Genomic DNA, 15,620 nt, shown 5'->3' on the forward strand with positions numbered 1-15,620 from the left:
TTCCGCTGATTGCGGAGAAATACACGCGGTGATGAGGAACATGCTTCCGCTGATTGCGGAGAAATACACGCGGTGATGAGGAACATGCTTCCGCTGATTGCGGAGAAATACACGCGGTGATGCGGAATATGCTTCCGCTGAGTGCGGAGAAATACACGCGGTAAATTTTGAGCCGTGATGCGGAATATGCTTCCGCTGTGTGCGGATAAATACACGCGGTAACGTTTGAGCCGTGGTGCGGATTATGCTTCCGCTGAGTGGCTGGAAAATCTCACCAATAGAAAACTGTCTGGAGCCTACAAAAGTACACCGTTTAATTTTTACGTCATAAATAAATATATATATTATAGGTATATTTCTCTGAATACGTATCTCTCTCGAATATTTATTCCCATATGCGTAGAAATCCTACCCAGGTAAATGTTAAAAACGGTTCTAAATTCCATAAATTTAAACTAGGTCACGTAAAAAAATGCTCTTAAATATTATAAGAAGGGCTAAAAGTTGACGAAGCCAAGAAGTCTTATAACGAAAGTATATTGGTAAGATCAAAGGTCGAGAGAATTACGAAACGTACAGCGGATAAAAAATGGTCTAGTAAATAAATGATATTAATACAAAGTGGCACACCACGTAGAGAAATATGGAAAATTTTCTCCCTCTATATATAATCCTTACTAACTCGCTATAAAAATCATAAGCGAGCGCCGAATATACGCGTTAGAGTCAGGCAAATTCCCTTACATAAAATATAGACCTTACGAGTCAAGTTTTCTTAGGGGAACCTCTTTAGATACCGCCCTCCTTTCCTTTAATCCGATTATCACCGGGAAGAAGAAAGAAAAAGTTTTACCGAAAACTTTCTAGGCGAAGCTTCACCGTATACGGTACAGCCGAATGAAAAAATTGCACGGTGAATTATATATTACATATATTGGCTGCCATCCCATGCCCTCGCTTATTTCGTAAATTGAAAAATACGGGAGAACTTAAGCTCCTTGTTGCCTTCTCTCTCATCATTTTCTAGCCAAGGCCTAAATACCGTACAGTCAAAGACGACGTAAGCTTTATTTCGAACTTCCGCCAAGACAAAAAAAACCACCCTAATGAAAAAGTAAACGGATTTTGCGGAATAAAAGATTTAAACGTCGTTTCGCGATTCACTCTAAAAATAATTTATCTCGGAATACAGCTAACCGTTAATAAGTGTTTAATTTTAAAGCGCCCCGCCTCCGCTACGAGCGCATCTAGCGAGTAATCCTAGCTATAGACAATACGGATACAAACAGCGAGGAATTCCAAAATTTTCAACAATTTACCTTCAATTTCTGAAGCTCGTCTTGAAGCTCATCCCCGATGCTTTCCGAAATTCCAATGCTGATTTGCGCCGCGTCTAAATCAGTCAGCAATTTCGTATGAGGCTGCGAGCGAGGACAAAGATTAGAAATAAATATTACACGATACGTACGCTATACGTAAAAGGATTGGATCGGATAAGTTACACTTTAAAAGGAAATACGAAATACGTATAAAATGATATTATTTATCTTATTCAAGGGATGGGAAATTGGAAATGACATCGTTTTCGTTTTTAATCAGCGTTATTAATTTGGGTCTTTTCCGATTCGCGTGTTTGCTATTGTCGAAACTATACGCTAGCTAGATATTAAATTTATTTCTACGAAATTGGAAGTGAAACATTTCGGACTGTTTTAAGCCTTGCCAAATTAAATTCTCCCTTCCGCAAATATAATAAACATGGAATTTCCAATAATTCGTGACTCTAAAATCGAATTTCCGAATACTAAGCCAACTCGAACGCTCTTTAAAGCGCTCTTTGGATTTAATTAGATACGGACAAATATATTTATATTAAATATTATTATAACTATTATTAATATTTGCGACGTGAAGGACGAGATTATTTTTATATACCGAAATTTACGTACGAAACAGTAGGCGTTACGTTTGTATACAAAACTCTACTACAAGTTACAACCGATTTCCAATTAGTATCCAATTTCTATGGCATTTATATTAGAAACGAGTTTCCAGCTCAACAAACATTTTATCGTTACATTTTACATTAAATTCGATAAAGGTTAAATTAATTTAAAGGTTAAACGCGAGCTTGGAATAGAACCTATTACAGGATCTCAAATACACGAGGTCAATTGATATCAGAGTCATCCTCCGGTCAAAATTCTAAGCTCTTTTCTCGGTAGTTTTAGTTCCTAATCCGACTGACTTAGACCGATAGATGGCTCTGACGATAATTGAAAGCGTGTAGGTTTCGGACGTAATCGAAGGATCGAATGTTAAAACGAAACGTACCAGGGCGTATCTGGGTGAGCTCTGGTAGATGGTTCCGACCCTGGTCCAGTTGAAATGTTGAAGGAGGGCCACCCGTGCGGGGTTGAAGGACGACTCGCTGGGAACCACGCGGAAAAAATAAGGATAGTTGTCGCTCGTGTACATCGGATGGGTGTCGGCGTACGTCAACTAAAATCATCACGCAAACGCCCGTATTTATTATATGCCAAAACAAATTAATGTTTTCCCCAACCGCCTTATCTGAAAATCCCCTGTTAACATTTAATCAATAAACGCGAATGTAATCCCGGTCTCTTATAATTCGAGATTGCCGCGAATCCGAGACCCAATTCCAGTGTTTCACTCGGACGGGCAGGACGCGTCTTCACGGACAAAAGCCACTTTTGTTGACCCACTCGCGGCCATATTCACTTTCTCCATCCCCCGCCCCACCCCGCCACCCTCTGCCGGTATTCTAAAGCGTCCTATATATAGCGTGGCTCATATTTCGGATACCGGGGCTTAAGGCCAACTCTACCACCTCCGTCCTGCCGCCGTATTGCGACTTCCTACCCGCCCGCATTCCAAGATGAGCCCCTTTCTACTTTTAATTTCCGGTGGCCCAATCTACGAAGCTCGGCCGATTCTATGGCCGACACTAAGTTTCGATGGCAAAGGGAAGCGCCGGAGATAGAGACGTTCGGACGGAGAAGCGAAGAGAGGGGGGCCGGATAAAGGAAATAAAGGAAAAGATACGCGGACGACGAAGGAATCGAGTGAGAACAATAACATCGAAGAACGTCGGGTGGCCGCGCGCGCGCGCGCCGACGCCCGCGAGGAAACCCGAGCAAATATTCGTTGACGTCTCTCGTGTATTATTGCTTTTTCCAGATTGTATAAATCAATTAATTTTGTACGGGTCCGCGACTGCGGAGAGTGCGGTTCCAATGAACGCCACCATGCCAAGAATTGATATCTCTTCAACGGTCCGAACAAAACAAATATCAAGTTTCTTCCTGAATGGGCTTCGTCTTATTGTTAGATTAAATGTTGGTACGCGATCCTAGCTTCTCAGGACGCGTAGGAAGAAGAATAGCTCTCAAGTTTAATCCTTGACGTCTTTGCCAACAAAGGATACATTTTCCAGAATGACGTCCGTCTCTGTATCAACGCTCATTTACAATGCGGTACATTGTGTCAAGGGCCATCTATAAGCCTCGCTGTTTGTGGGTATTAATTTGAGCTTGCTGAAAAAAAGACCCCCAAAAAAAACGGCGCATCGGAACAAGTTTCGCTTCTTAGATTTTCCCCTTTTTAAGAGGCGAACAAGCGAAACCACTCAGTTACAAATCAGAGTTACTTAGCTTTATCATTTTGGAACAAGGAACTAACTTTTCTTCTCCTACTGTTTTATCGCCCTCTGCCCCCCCTCGTTCGTTCTCTTTAACCACTCGAGCAAAAAAGTGACCAGATCAGTTTGGGATAATCGAGTTACGCACCCCTCTCTCTTCTTCTCGCGTAACTGAGGAAATGACTTTTTAAAAAGCTATACCCAAAAAGTTTGGACACGACGTTTGTTTGGGCCCGGCTTAGCACTCCCCTCTCTTTTTAATCTAATTCCACTCGTGGACGTCTTTCCTAATTACGCCACGGTTCTTTCATCATAATGAGGCTAAAAGCCCTCAGTTTTTTCGTTCTCTCCATCCACCCAACCGAAAAAATCACTTTAAAGTCTTCCTTTAAAAAAAAATATGGCTTTTCACGGGGAAACGCGTATCGATAATGGCCGCGGGACATTTACCTGAACAAGTTCGAAGTAACGAGACGCCTTGGCGATAGGATCGGTGACTGACGTGCAAGCGGCTCCGAACAACATCATGATCTTTTTGTTCTTTTGGGCCATCATGTCAAAGAACGATTTCATACCCTTCGCCGCGTCGCACTGTTCAAAAGAGAGAAACAAACATTGATTTAAAACTTGAATTTAGGAAAGTAAATTGTACTATCAACTAGGGCAATACCCTATAGTCTCTTTATAAAGTAAGAATATAACTTCGCGAGTAACGCGATGTTTAATTATAATTTAATGATAGCATTTACTAAAAGACTAAAATGTCGTCCTTTGATGTATCGTGGGATGAAAGCATCAGCAAGCACATGACAGGATATTTACATAGTTTATTTACGATCTAAAGATAACCGAATACAATGAATGTCGGGGCAAAACTGCGTGTCAATCAACACGGACTATTGGTTTATATACATTGAGATAAAACATAACTGATTTACATGTGATAAAAAATACGTGATCGCTTGTCTTTTCTTATCTCGCCAACCGCGATATAACATCCTTGATCCTTCCTGCCTAAACTGGCGCGGACTAATAATTGGCGCCAAACAGCGAAAGATTAGAGAAAGTTGAAAACTTTAACCCGGGCACTCTCCGAGTAAATATTTCTAGATAACTTAGGAGGGAGTCGGGGGATTTAATTGGAATATTTGAAGGAGCGAAGAGGATAGGAGTGGATGGGATCTAGCCCCGATCAAGACGAGAGAGAAACATCTTCCAAAAAGGAAGAAGAGAGGAGGGAACGTGAGCCAAGTTTGTTGGAGGTCGCACCACCACTCTTCGTGTCAACTCAATACAGAAGGAGTGGGGCACTCGCCACCCTCCCGTCTTTCCGAGACTCTTTAATTGCGCTTACGCTCGCCCAAATTCGCTCGATTTCGCCTACTCTAGTTCTCCCCCGTCCAATTCTACCCTCGTCCGGAACGTTTAAAAATATACCGTTTCCCTTTTAACCCCCGAACACTTTCCCATCGAAGCTTAAGTTTGACGGATAGTACGACTACCTAACGAATACTTCAGTAACACGTAACCAAAGAGTGGGATGAATACGTTAAAGAGTCGCGTTTGGCGACGAGCATTGGTAAAGCTCCGGAAACGGCGACGGTCTAGATTAATGCGTGTGGAACTCGGCCGAGAAAATCCCCGACTGCGAAAAGGAAGGGTGTTGGGATCGAGTCGCCTTCGAGTTTTGGCGGTATTTTAAAGAGGGTGCGGAGGGTGACACGGTTCCGTTATTATTTTAATATTTGGCTTCATCTGGGTATCAATCATGGAGGGGATTTTCTCGATTCCCCACAGAGAAAACGACGCGCAATTTCCGTTCCTAGATATATTCCCCCCCCCCCTTGACGACGTGGAAACTAAATTCCACCCAGAGAAGTGAATGCTAGAAGTAACATTAATTCATTCTTACAAGAAAACTCGCGGGTTGACTTCAAATTTATGGAAACGCAAAATGTTACGTTGAATTATATTACGTAGTATTACGCGTTTATGTTGGGCGTTTGTGAAAAGGGGGAAATCCTTTCATAAAGCTGCGCGATATCAATAGGAAACGGTGGGTGGCTTCCTCTTGTACACTGGAGTGCGGCAGGTCGAACACTTCTACAGGCGCCAGTAGGTCATTATTAGACAAAATGGTCCAAAAAAGCAATCAACATAATAGAGTAGAAGTAAACTAGCTAATACATTCATATCCTAATTTTAATTTTGGTTCTTCTTGATAAACAAGGAATCAAGTCTATCGAGTTTAAATTTAAACAATGTGTGCAACGTATAAGTTATTGGGAAGTATTAATACGTTTTCGTGCCTTATGGGCTATAATGTAGATAGCGAACAAAGTTAAATCAATTTAAAAAATCAAAGGCCTCTGGGAGCTAAAACTACTTTGAGAAATTACGCCCAAGGCCGAAACCATTTTCGCAATGGTAAAAGCGACCATAATAGCCAAAGATTATAAGCGAAGATAAAAAAAACTAAAGACGTGGATGATATAGAGACTGCCGTTCTCTAAGTAGACTTCTAGACGAGCGTGGGAGACGTAATTACCTTCGGGGGCCCATTTCAACCAAGTTAATCTTATCGCAACCCGGTATATTTTTATGGCGTCCAATAATCCCCGGGGAAAAGAAGAGAATCAAATATCCATCCTATACAGCGGCTTCTTCATTTCTGCTAGTTTCCAACCGTTTACTTCTCAACGGTAAAAGTGACTCCGTAAATATATTCGCCGTATTTTTTCAGATATTAATTCTATATAATAAGACATACTCCACGCATTAACGGAAGGAACAAAGAACGGAAAATAAAGCCTCGGGCTTTCTACAAGTAAAGCGAGTTGCGTTTCAATAAAAGTTTGCGTGACGGTTTCACTATTTGAGCAACGTTGCGAGTCGACAATGCGCCGAGCATTGAACAACATCGATTGGTACTATAGAGACGTCCGAAATGAATCGGTCAGTATTTGTTCGGTTTTCGTTGTTTTTCCCCTTTAAACGATAAATGTTAAATAATTTAAATTCACTTCGTTGGAAGGTTCATAGTGGATACGCGAAACGTTAAAAGTTCGAAGTATAGGCAAAAACGCTAGTAAGCACTTCCTTAAAAACATTCTCAATAGGTCTCCCCCCCCCCCGAGACCACTGGACATCATCGGCGTAAACTCCCGGCGACAGAATGTACAAATGGAAAGGCAACGTGTTTCGCATCGATCGCCAGAGCACACGGTCTCAACTGAGAGTAAGGAGAAGCCTCCCGTTGGCGTATAAGGAAAAGAATAGGCCCCGCTATACGCGTCTTAAGATAGTAACCGAACTACTGGCCCGAATCAGGCCCACCCGTGTGTTTGATTAGCGTTATCGAGGCTAAGACTAGCGACATATACAAGAAAGAAGAGAGAAAACCGAGAGGCATAAAAGAAAAGGCCATAAAACGATATTGCCGAGTCAGAGTGATGCGGCCACCTATATAGATACGAGGATGTATTAGGATTAGCTACGAGCCACGCCACGAAAGCACCAAGACGAGAAGGGAATCTAATATCAATAGTGGCGACTGGAGGGATCGAAGGGTGACGACGCGACGTGGTTCGAAATAAATACAGACTTCACCCGCTCTAATACGTCCACGACGTTACTTTCTTTAGCCTTTCCTCGGACTATAGCCTTCTGGCGATATTGTTTTGTTTACTGGGGCTCCCAGTCGGAAGCGAAAATATCACACGGAGCTAAGGCGCGATAGAAAAAACACACGCGAGTCTTCGGGTTGGTTTAATTCTCAGTTTCGAATTTTCTTACTACTACTTTTCTACTACGGAAAATTTTACTATATGTTACTCCGCGAAACCTTCGTGCCTAATACAAACACCGCCTGAGACGGAGTATAATAACGGTTCAATTTTCAAGATTGCCTATACCCGGGAGATTTACGGTTTACATTTTTTGGTACTTTCCAAAAAATCTATTATACATCCGGGGCTAATTTGAAACATTTTCCAAGAAACGGCGTTAGCTGAAAATTAAAAACTTGTTCGCGAGGCTCAATTTGCTTAAAAAGAAAAAAAAATACAATTTTCAAAAACTGTTTACTTTGCGAGATTAACTTACGTTAGAAATGAGAGTCGAGCCTGGCTGAAAAGCTTAAAATTTCAAGGTTTTTGTATTTTATATTGGGCGTTGTTTTCCTAACTTAAAGAATAACGCCCAGGGAGAAAAATTAAGAACCAAGTTGTCCAGAAATCCCGAAGAAACGTAAATCCTTAGAAATTGAAGAGCTCATAATACGTAACCCTATAAAGTAAACGCGACTCAAATTGAGCGTTCAATCGGGACGAAATTAAACTACGTAAAATAAAAATCAAAACAATAAATAAAAATATACACGGTTCTTTACTTTGGGTGAAAATTGACCCGTATAATAAATTCCAAAAGCCCCCAACCATTGTTTGAAGGATACTATAATTCTTCTTTTTACCCCTTGAAAGTGAAGTGATCAATTTCGCCAAAGATACGCGCATCAATCTTGTCGCGCGATAGAAAGATCTCGGTTCGGCGTTGGAGTACGGCCCAGAGGTGTATATTCAAACCCCTTTCAGACCTCCAGCGACGCTCAATCGCCCCTACCTCGAAAAAAGTCTTTAATTAGGCCTATAAACTATTAATACACAATAAACGCGACGAAACAATGAAAGAAGTCCGATTTATCAACGTCAAAACGTATTTTTCATTGCTCTCCTTTCTATCTCGAGTTTCCAATTGTTCTTATCCGTTTCAGGGTTATCGATCTCGGAAGAAAAAACAAAGGTGGGAGGCGGACCAACCTAAAACATAAGGAAAATAAAATTCCTCGGGCGTAAATCGACGATTGCCTCTCCCCCCTCCTCTCCCCCTCCTCTCCCCCCCCCCCTCCCATCCAAAAAAAAGGAGTCTTCTTTTTTCAAAGTTTGTAGAAATACGTGGTCTAAGGGACATAAATACCGTTACAGTTTCTATATTAGACTGAGAGTTATATATAGTATGTAATGGCAAAGCGATTCGAAAAACGCTGTCGGAAAAGTACTAGAGCACGCGGATTCTTAAAAAGAGGCTTTCTTTAAGTATATATTGAAACCACTAACATCGAAAGAGAATGGCGAGTTTTAGAGGGGAATAAAGGGTCTCTCTATATATGTCCCGGATAAAAATTGAGGGTGGAAAACGTCTTTCTGGTCGGATACATCTGACTAAACATAGCAAATCCCCTTTTGGCTTTGTCAGGGCATTTTGACTTTGATGGAAGAGAGACACGGACGCCTCCGAATGGAACCAACTATGGCCAGAAACGTAGAGCCACGGATTACTGCCATTCCAGGTATTTGATTCTATATCGTCATTCTCAGGTGTTTTCGCGACTATCTCTATACGCGACTCTTGCTGGGGAAAAACTAGAGGTCACTTATAATGTACGCGATTCAATTTTAAAATATTCCTTTTCAGTTTGGTTTCTTTACAAGTAGCAGCCTTACATAAACCAAACAAATGTATAAACACCTTCAATGGAATCCCAAACATTTTACAACGGCGTGAAAATATACCTGATATTTCAAAAAATACAGATTTTACATATTCAAAATAAAATATTCCATCTGTTTTGGCGGCCTCGGATTCAAAGAAACAAGAAAGAGTCGTCGGAGAAAAGCCGCGCTTTCGCCTCCACAACAAAACCAAGTAAACACTTCGCACCGTAAACATTCTTATCATATTGGCCAATGGCGTCTAGATTTACTATATTGCGTGTTTTGCCCCACTAGAAGGACAACCACCCATTGTAATACTCGAGAAATATTTGTAATAAAGACCAGAATAAATCCCACGCAATGACAACAAACGAAATAATACAAAAAATCGAAAAGTAATGTTAATTTTATTTAAATTAGATTAGTTTATTTCAATGGATTTTTAATTTTAATTGATTTTTTACTTCAATAGATTTTTTATTTTAATAATTTTTTTAATAAATTTTTTTGATTGATTTTTTATTTCAATTGATTTTTTTATTTTAATTGTTTTTTATTTTTAATTAATATTTTATTTTAATTGAATATTTATTTAAATTGTTTTTTATTTTTAATTAATATTTTATTTTAATTGAATATTTATTTAAATTGTTTTTTATTTTTAATTAATATTTTATTTTAATTGAATATTTATTTAAATTGTTTTTTATTTTTAATTAATATTTTATTTTAATTGAATATTTATTTAAATTGAATATTTATTTAAATTGATTTTTTATTTAAATTGATTTTTTATTTTAATTGATATTTTATTTTATTTTAATTGATATTTTATTTTATTTTAATTGATATTTTATTTTATTTTAATTGATATTTTATTTTATTTTAATTGATATTTTATTTTTTTTTAATTGATATTTTATTTTATTTTAATTGATATTTTATTTTATTTTATTTTATTTTATTTTATTTTATTTTATTTTATTTTATTTTATTTTATTTTATTTTATTTTATTTTATTTTATTTTATTTTATTTTATTTTAATTTATTTTTATTTTTATTGAAATTTTATTTTATTTTTATTTTAATTGAAATTTTATTTTATTGATTTTTATGCAAATTATGCGTCTTTTCTTAAAACTGCGTCCAGCGGTAACGTAATGTAAAAGTTAAGTTAATTTTAATTAGTACTTGTTATTTACATTTGTTCTAAATTTTCATTGATACAGAAAGTATTCATTTTTAGTATACATATAGGTATATTAGGCGATTTAAATGAAATGATTTAAATGAAATTATTTAAATGAAATGATTTAAATGAAATGATTTAAATGAAATGATTTAAATGAAATGATTTAAATGAAATGATTTAAATGAAATGATTTAAACGAAATGATTTCAATGAAATGATTTAAATGAAATGATTTAAATGAAATTATTTAAATGAAATGATTTCAATGAAATGATTTCAACGAAATGATTTCAATGAAATGATTTCAATGAAATTATTTCAATGCAGTGATTTCAATAAAATTATTTCAATCAAATGATTTCAATAAAATTATTTCAATCAAATGATTTCAAACAAATGATTTCAATCAAATGATAAAATAATTTAAATAAAATAATTTAAATCAAATAATTTAAATCAAATAATTTCCATCAAATAATTTCAAATAATTTCAATCAAATAATTTCAAATAATTTCAATCAAATAATTTCCATCAAATAATTTCAAATAATTTCAATCAAATAATTACAAATAATTTCAATCAAATAATTTCAATCAAATAATTACAAATAATTTGAATCAAATAATTTCAAGCAAATATTTTAAATTAAATGATTTCAATCAAATAATTTCAAATAATTTCAATCTAATAATTTCCATCAAATAATTTCAAATAATTTCAAATAATTTCAATCAAATACTTTCAAGCAAATATTTTAAATTAAATGATTTCAATCAAATTGATTTAAATTAGGTAACCCTACCACACCATGATCTTCGCCACTACGAAACCAACCCAATTTCTTTACGAGAAAATCATTCGAGGCTATGACGAACATATTTCATCTTTATTTATTATAGAATCGGAAAAGTGAAAAAGCGAAATTTCTTTATCGGAAACGAGCCTTCGGAATCGGCACCCAAAGGACGGAAATAAATCAAACAATTTCATCCTCCCCTCCATAGAGAGTGTCCTTGGTGTTCCCGGTACGAGTTGATGTCCTTATTCTCGCGCCGTTTATTAGTGTTTTGCTTGAGCAAGCGGGAGTTTTACTAATACGCCGAGGGACTTATTTTTAGTTGGATGATTTGGGTGCTTCGATCAGTATCCGTCAAAGGACGAGAGAAAAATTTATATTCCGTCTTGGCTTTGAAATTATTCGTTGGAACATTTGAGGTTCTAGCAGTAGAAGAGGGTACCGCGAGGGGGCGTTTTGAACAAAAAAAAGAGAGAAGGAAGCGAGCTCCTTTCCCTTTGTCTCTACATAGCTTCTGGCAGTTTTCGGAAATTGAATTTCTCCGCCGTACCGCGCCATCTAGAGGACCCTATAAAAATATATCCCGCGCACTAACAAAAATAGTGCGGCGCATATAAAGAGACGACTTTTTATTCCAACAATCGCCCCCCCCCCCAGCGCATTTTCCTTTATAGTTCATTTATCCCGAAGGCTTCCAAAAAGCTTCTAAGCTATTTACGCTGGCTAAAACATCGTGTTTAGAATAGTGACGTCGCGCGCCATCTAGCCCGCGAATATCATCCCCCCCCCCCCCAAAAAAAACTTCCAAGATAAAATAAAATTCCTACGGGGTTTTCGATCCTTATATAAGCTTTTTTTATATAATGAATAAGTAGCTCTAAATGAATTCCAACTTTTAGTCGGCCGGGCTATATCGTTAACGGGTTGTAACGGAATAAAATAGCGTATGATCAGTCATCTACTTTACTCCGCTTACGTAAGCAAAGCTTCGAAGTGAATAATATACTAAGCTAGTAAGCCGTACACGGATAATTACGTTAAAAATCGGGTCCCCTCTTTGAAGCGAATCGAGATAATTAAAAATTAGCGCGCCTAAATTAAAGCGACCCGTATTATAATGACTTAATTTTCTCTCTCGAGCACCGCGCTGCCACCTTCCGGTCACGGAGAGAATTTGAAAAGGGGAGACCCAAAAGTTTTAGGTAATTTGTTAAAGAGATATAGTCTGGACGAAAGCCCAACGTAATTGTCTAGACTCGTACCTATCCTCGAATCATCGGAGTAAGCTGGCAGTCAAGTGAGCGAGCGAAGCTATTCCGGGCTCAACGCGGTATGATTTCGCTGTCCCGAGAAACGCGATTAGAAGTTAAGTCTTCGCTTTAAATTGGTTTTCCCGTTTTCGGGGCCGACTCGCCATAATTTAAAAGAGGGGATTTCGGGGCATTAAAAGACGCCTTCCAAATCTCTCTGTTTTCTCGCAATGGTTCCTGAAATTGCCAGATATCATCACTAGCCCAGGAAATGAAAGAGGGGGTTCCGCGCCGAATCTCGGACGGTGGGTGTTTGCCTACGAATGGGATCTCCCAAATAGCTTCATTTTCACCCGTAGGCTAAAACGTTAGCGCTTTTATACCCTTTTAAAGATTGATTTTTCAGACTTTTAAAAAGAGAAATAGTCGACAAATTTCGGAGAATTTGTTTCAAAATGTCGAGAAAAGCTTTATTGGGAAAGTAAGGATGACGACTGAGCTTAATCGTATTTGTTTCGCCATAAATATCAGCGAGATGGGCGTCGTTTAGATTATTTAAAACTGACGATTTTATATTGTTTGAAATTTAATTACTTTTTGGACACAAATTGAGCGTTTCAAATATGTTAATATTTATGTTTTATTGTATAAATATAAAGATTAAAACTGCGCAAATGCAACCACCGCCGTCACGCTGTGGTCTAAAATAAACATAAATATAGACCAAACCTATTGATAATGAAAAACTATATATCGACAAACTTGAAAAATAAAAAGAATTTTGTTGAGCAAAGTCACCCAAACTAGTTTCGGGGAAAAAATTGCAACAGTAACGCGTTGGCCAATCCTCCGTATCAAAATGGCGCAACGAAAATATGGCGACGGCCAGCAAAAGCGACGACGAAAGGGCGTATAAAGAATTTGCAAAAGAAAGTTCTCTGAGGAACGCGATATGGTGCCCTGGGAGCTTCATTTCGGTCGGTTGGCGATAGGGGCGACTTAGTCAGATAGTTCTCGCTCGGAGATGGCCGAGTTTCTACATTTCCGATCCGTCGAGGCCACGCTCTCAATTCGTCCGCTTTTTTTTACTCCGCGCATTGTTATTGGTTCACCGAGCGAGCAAAAAGTGACGAGAGAAAAATCTATAGGGAATATATAGCTTTTCACATCACGAGGAACGAACTATCGCTTTTGTAAAAGCCCTGGATTCCAACAAAGTGAGACGCGGACGCGAAAAACATTCTCTCGTCTCTCGCAAACGCTAAAATCATTCGTTGATGCGGAGCTTTCAAAGGGAACTTAACTTTTTAGGAAAAAAAAACATTGTTCGTTATTCCTTCGCCAGTATAAATATCTTATACCTACACCCTAAATATCCTCACCTAACACCGCTAGTAAAGGCCAAAAATTGCGGTACGCCTGTTCTTCAACTGTTACAATGACTATTTTTTTACAGAGTGTTATTTTTTTGTTAAGTGAACAAATAAATAAGCTTAGCTCAGAGTGGATTGAAGCTTTTACGAAGGGGGAGATGGTGGGGGAAGAAACTAACGAGGAAAATGCTCCGGCTTTAATTAAAAATAGTTAAAGGAACTATATCTTCCTCCGAAAACCAAGCTTTATATAACAAGAACTGAAAATATTTTGGTGGAGAAAATTGCATTCCAACTTTCTTTAAGGAAGGGAAAAACTACAATTTCGGCTCTTTTATGTAATATTCTGACAGTACGATTTTGTCCAAATATTATTTAATATATAATAACATTATTAACAAAGTATGATTGAATTGGGGTTTAATTAAATGAAATACCTCATAGCACCGCTTTGTATATCCAAATTTTTGGTATTTGGATTCAGAAATTTGTATCTTTTACACTAACCTCGAATGCGTGGTTAAGTAAAGCGCTCCAGGACGTGAAAGTGATCGATTTCGATGTTTCGTGATAAAAAACTTACAAGTGTTTTAGATTGAAATTCCGCCATAATAATGGCGCAATATACAAGATATCTATTTTCGATAAAACAGGGTACACGACGACCAAATCAATGTCTAGATTATACTAACGGCGCGTTTTAGTATTATTCAAACACATATTGTGTCGTTCCAAATATTTCTAAATGTGTTCAAATTGAATTGCAACGTTTTTTCTTTTTATTTATCTTCGCGAATATCTGTGTACTCCCGAAACTATCGTTCAAACTAATCGAGTACTTAATTAAACACGACTAAATCGGTTTCCTTTAACGTTGTAATACTCAATCAGCTAATTTACTCGTGTTCTACGATATTGGGCCAAGAGCGAAAGTCAAGTAACTCGTGGGCAATTGAAAAAATGCGCGTTTAATTTCCTCTCCAGATCCATTATGACCTAAAATTAGTTCAGTATGGCATACAGGGATATCAAATTAAGAGCGTTAACATGATAACTAGCACGTCTGAGACCTTGGTGTTAAATCGATAAAACCCGGGCTAGATGTGATTGGACTGGAACGGTCATTAGGAAAACTTATAAAACCTAACGACAGATGGCGGGAACGTCGGTGGCGAGCTAGGCCGTGATAGGGACTTAGGAAGTCGGCGTTCTTATCTGTCCCCGGAGTCTCGTATCAGGCGATTTCTATTCAACAAACAAAGGCGTCCAACGACTGGCGCTATAACGCTTTTAAGAGTCGGGACTACCTAATTTCGTCTATACCTTAACGCGCTCCATCCGCGAGTGCCCTCTGATGAGCGATGCCTATAAAAATTACGATACAGAAACGGGGTAGCGGGTAGGGGAGAGGTGAAGTTTACAGTCAATAAATGCTTGCGCGGGAGAGGGAGTCGGCCAGAATCAAATAGGGTTGGCCGTTGTCGGAAGTGGGCGGTGGCGCCATCTAGGTCCGAAATAGCTCCCCGAGCACGTTCTACTTTCTTACGGATCATTTCGTTAAGAACGGGTTTGCCCTTATTTACGCGTAATTTAATAAGTGAAATGTTTATCGAAATAACCTTGCTTATAAAAGGAGGGCTTTAACTTTAACAGGTTGCGACTACGCCAGCCGATTCTAAACGGAAGGTATTATATACGTCCCGAACTTAAATTCCGACCATATTTCCCAAATATCAGTCAAAGCTAGATTGGGCTACCTTATATATCGTTTAGAAATTGACTCCCCTAAATCGCCACTTCTCCCTGAGCACTAGGTGGAAATAGGCTCAACAGAGTGAGTCACTAGCTGAT

At 38.1% G+C, this 15,620-nt stretch overlaps 1 protein-coding gene across 2 annotated transcripts in view; it reads right to left on the reverse strand.

Moving 5' to 3' along the window:
• GABA-B-R2 (gamma-aminobutyric acid type B receptor subunit 2) overlaps nucleotides 1-15,620 on the reverse strand; it is a 132,213-nt gene that overhangs the window by 20,704 nt on the left and 95,889 nt on the right. For both annotated transcript variants that reach the window (XM_090177691.1, XM_090177690.1), the window contains exons 2-4: nucleotides 4,115-4,255; nucleotides 2,335-2,502; nucleotides 1,320-1,421 (exon numbers count right to left, since the gene is read on the reverse strand). In XM_090177691.1, coding sequence (XP_090033817.1) covers nucleotides 1,320-1,421; nucleotides 2,335-2,502; nucleotides 4,115-4,255 — 411 coding nt within the window. The remainder of the gene's footprint in view (nucleotides 1-1,319; nucleotides 1,422-2,334; nucleotides 2,503-4,114; nucleotides 4,256-15,620) is intronic.

Source organism: Leiobunum rupestre, chromosome 6, assembly GCF_980474605.1.
Source record: "Leiobunum rupestre chromosome 6, qqLeiRupe1.1.hap1, whole genome shotgun sequence".
NCBI lineage: Eukaryota > Metazoa > Arthropoda > Arachnida > Opiliones > Sclerosomatidae > Leiobunum > Leiobunum rupestre.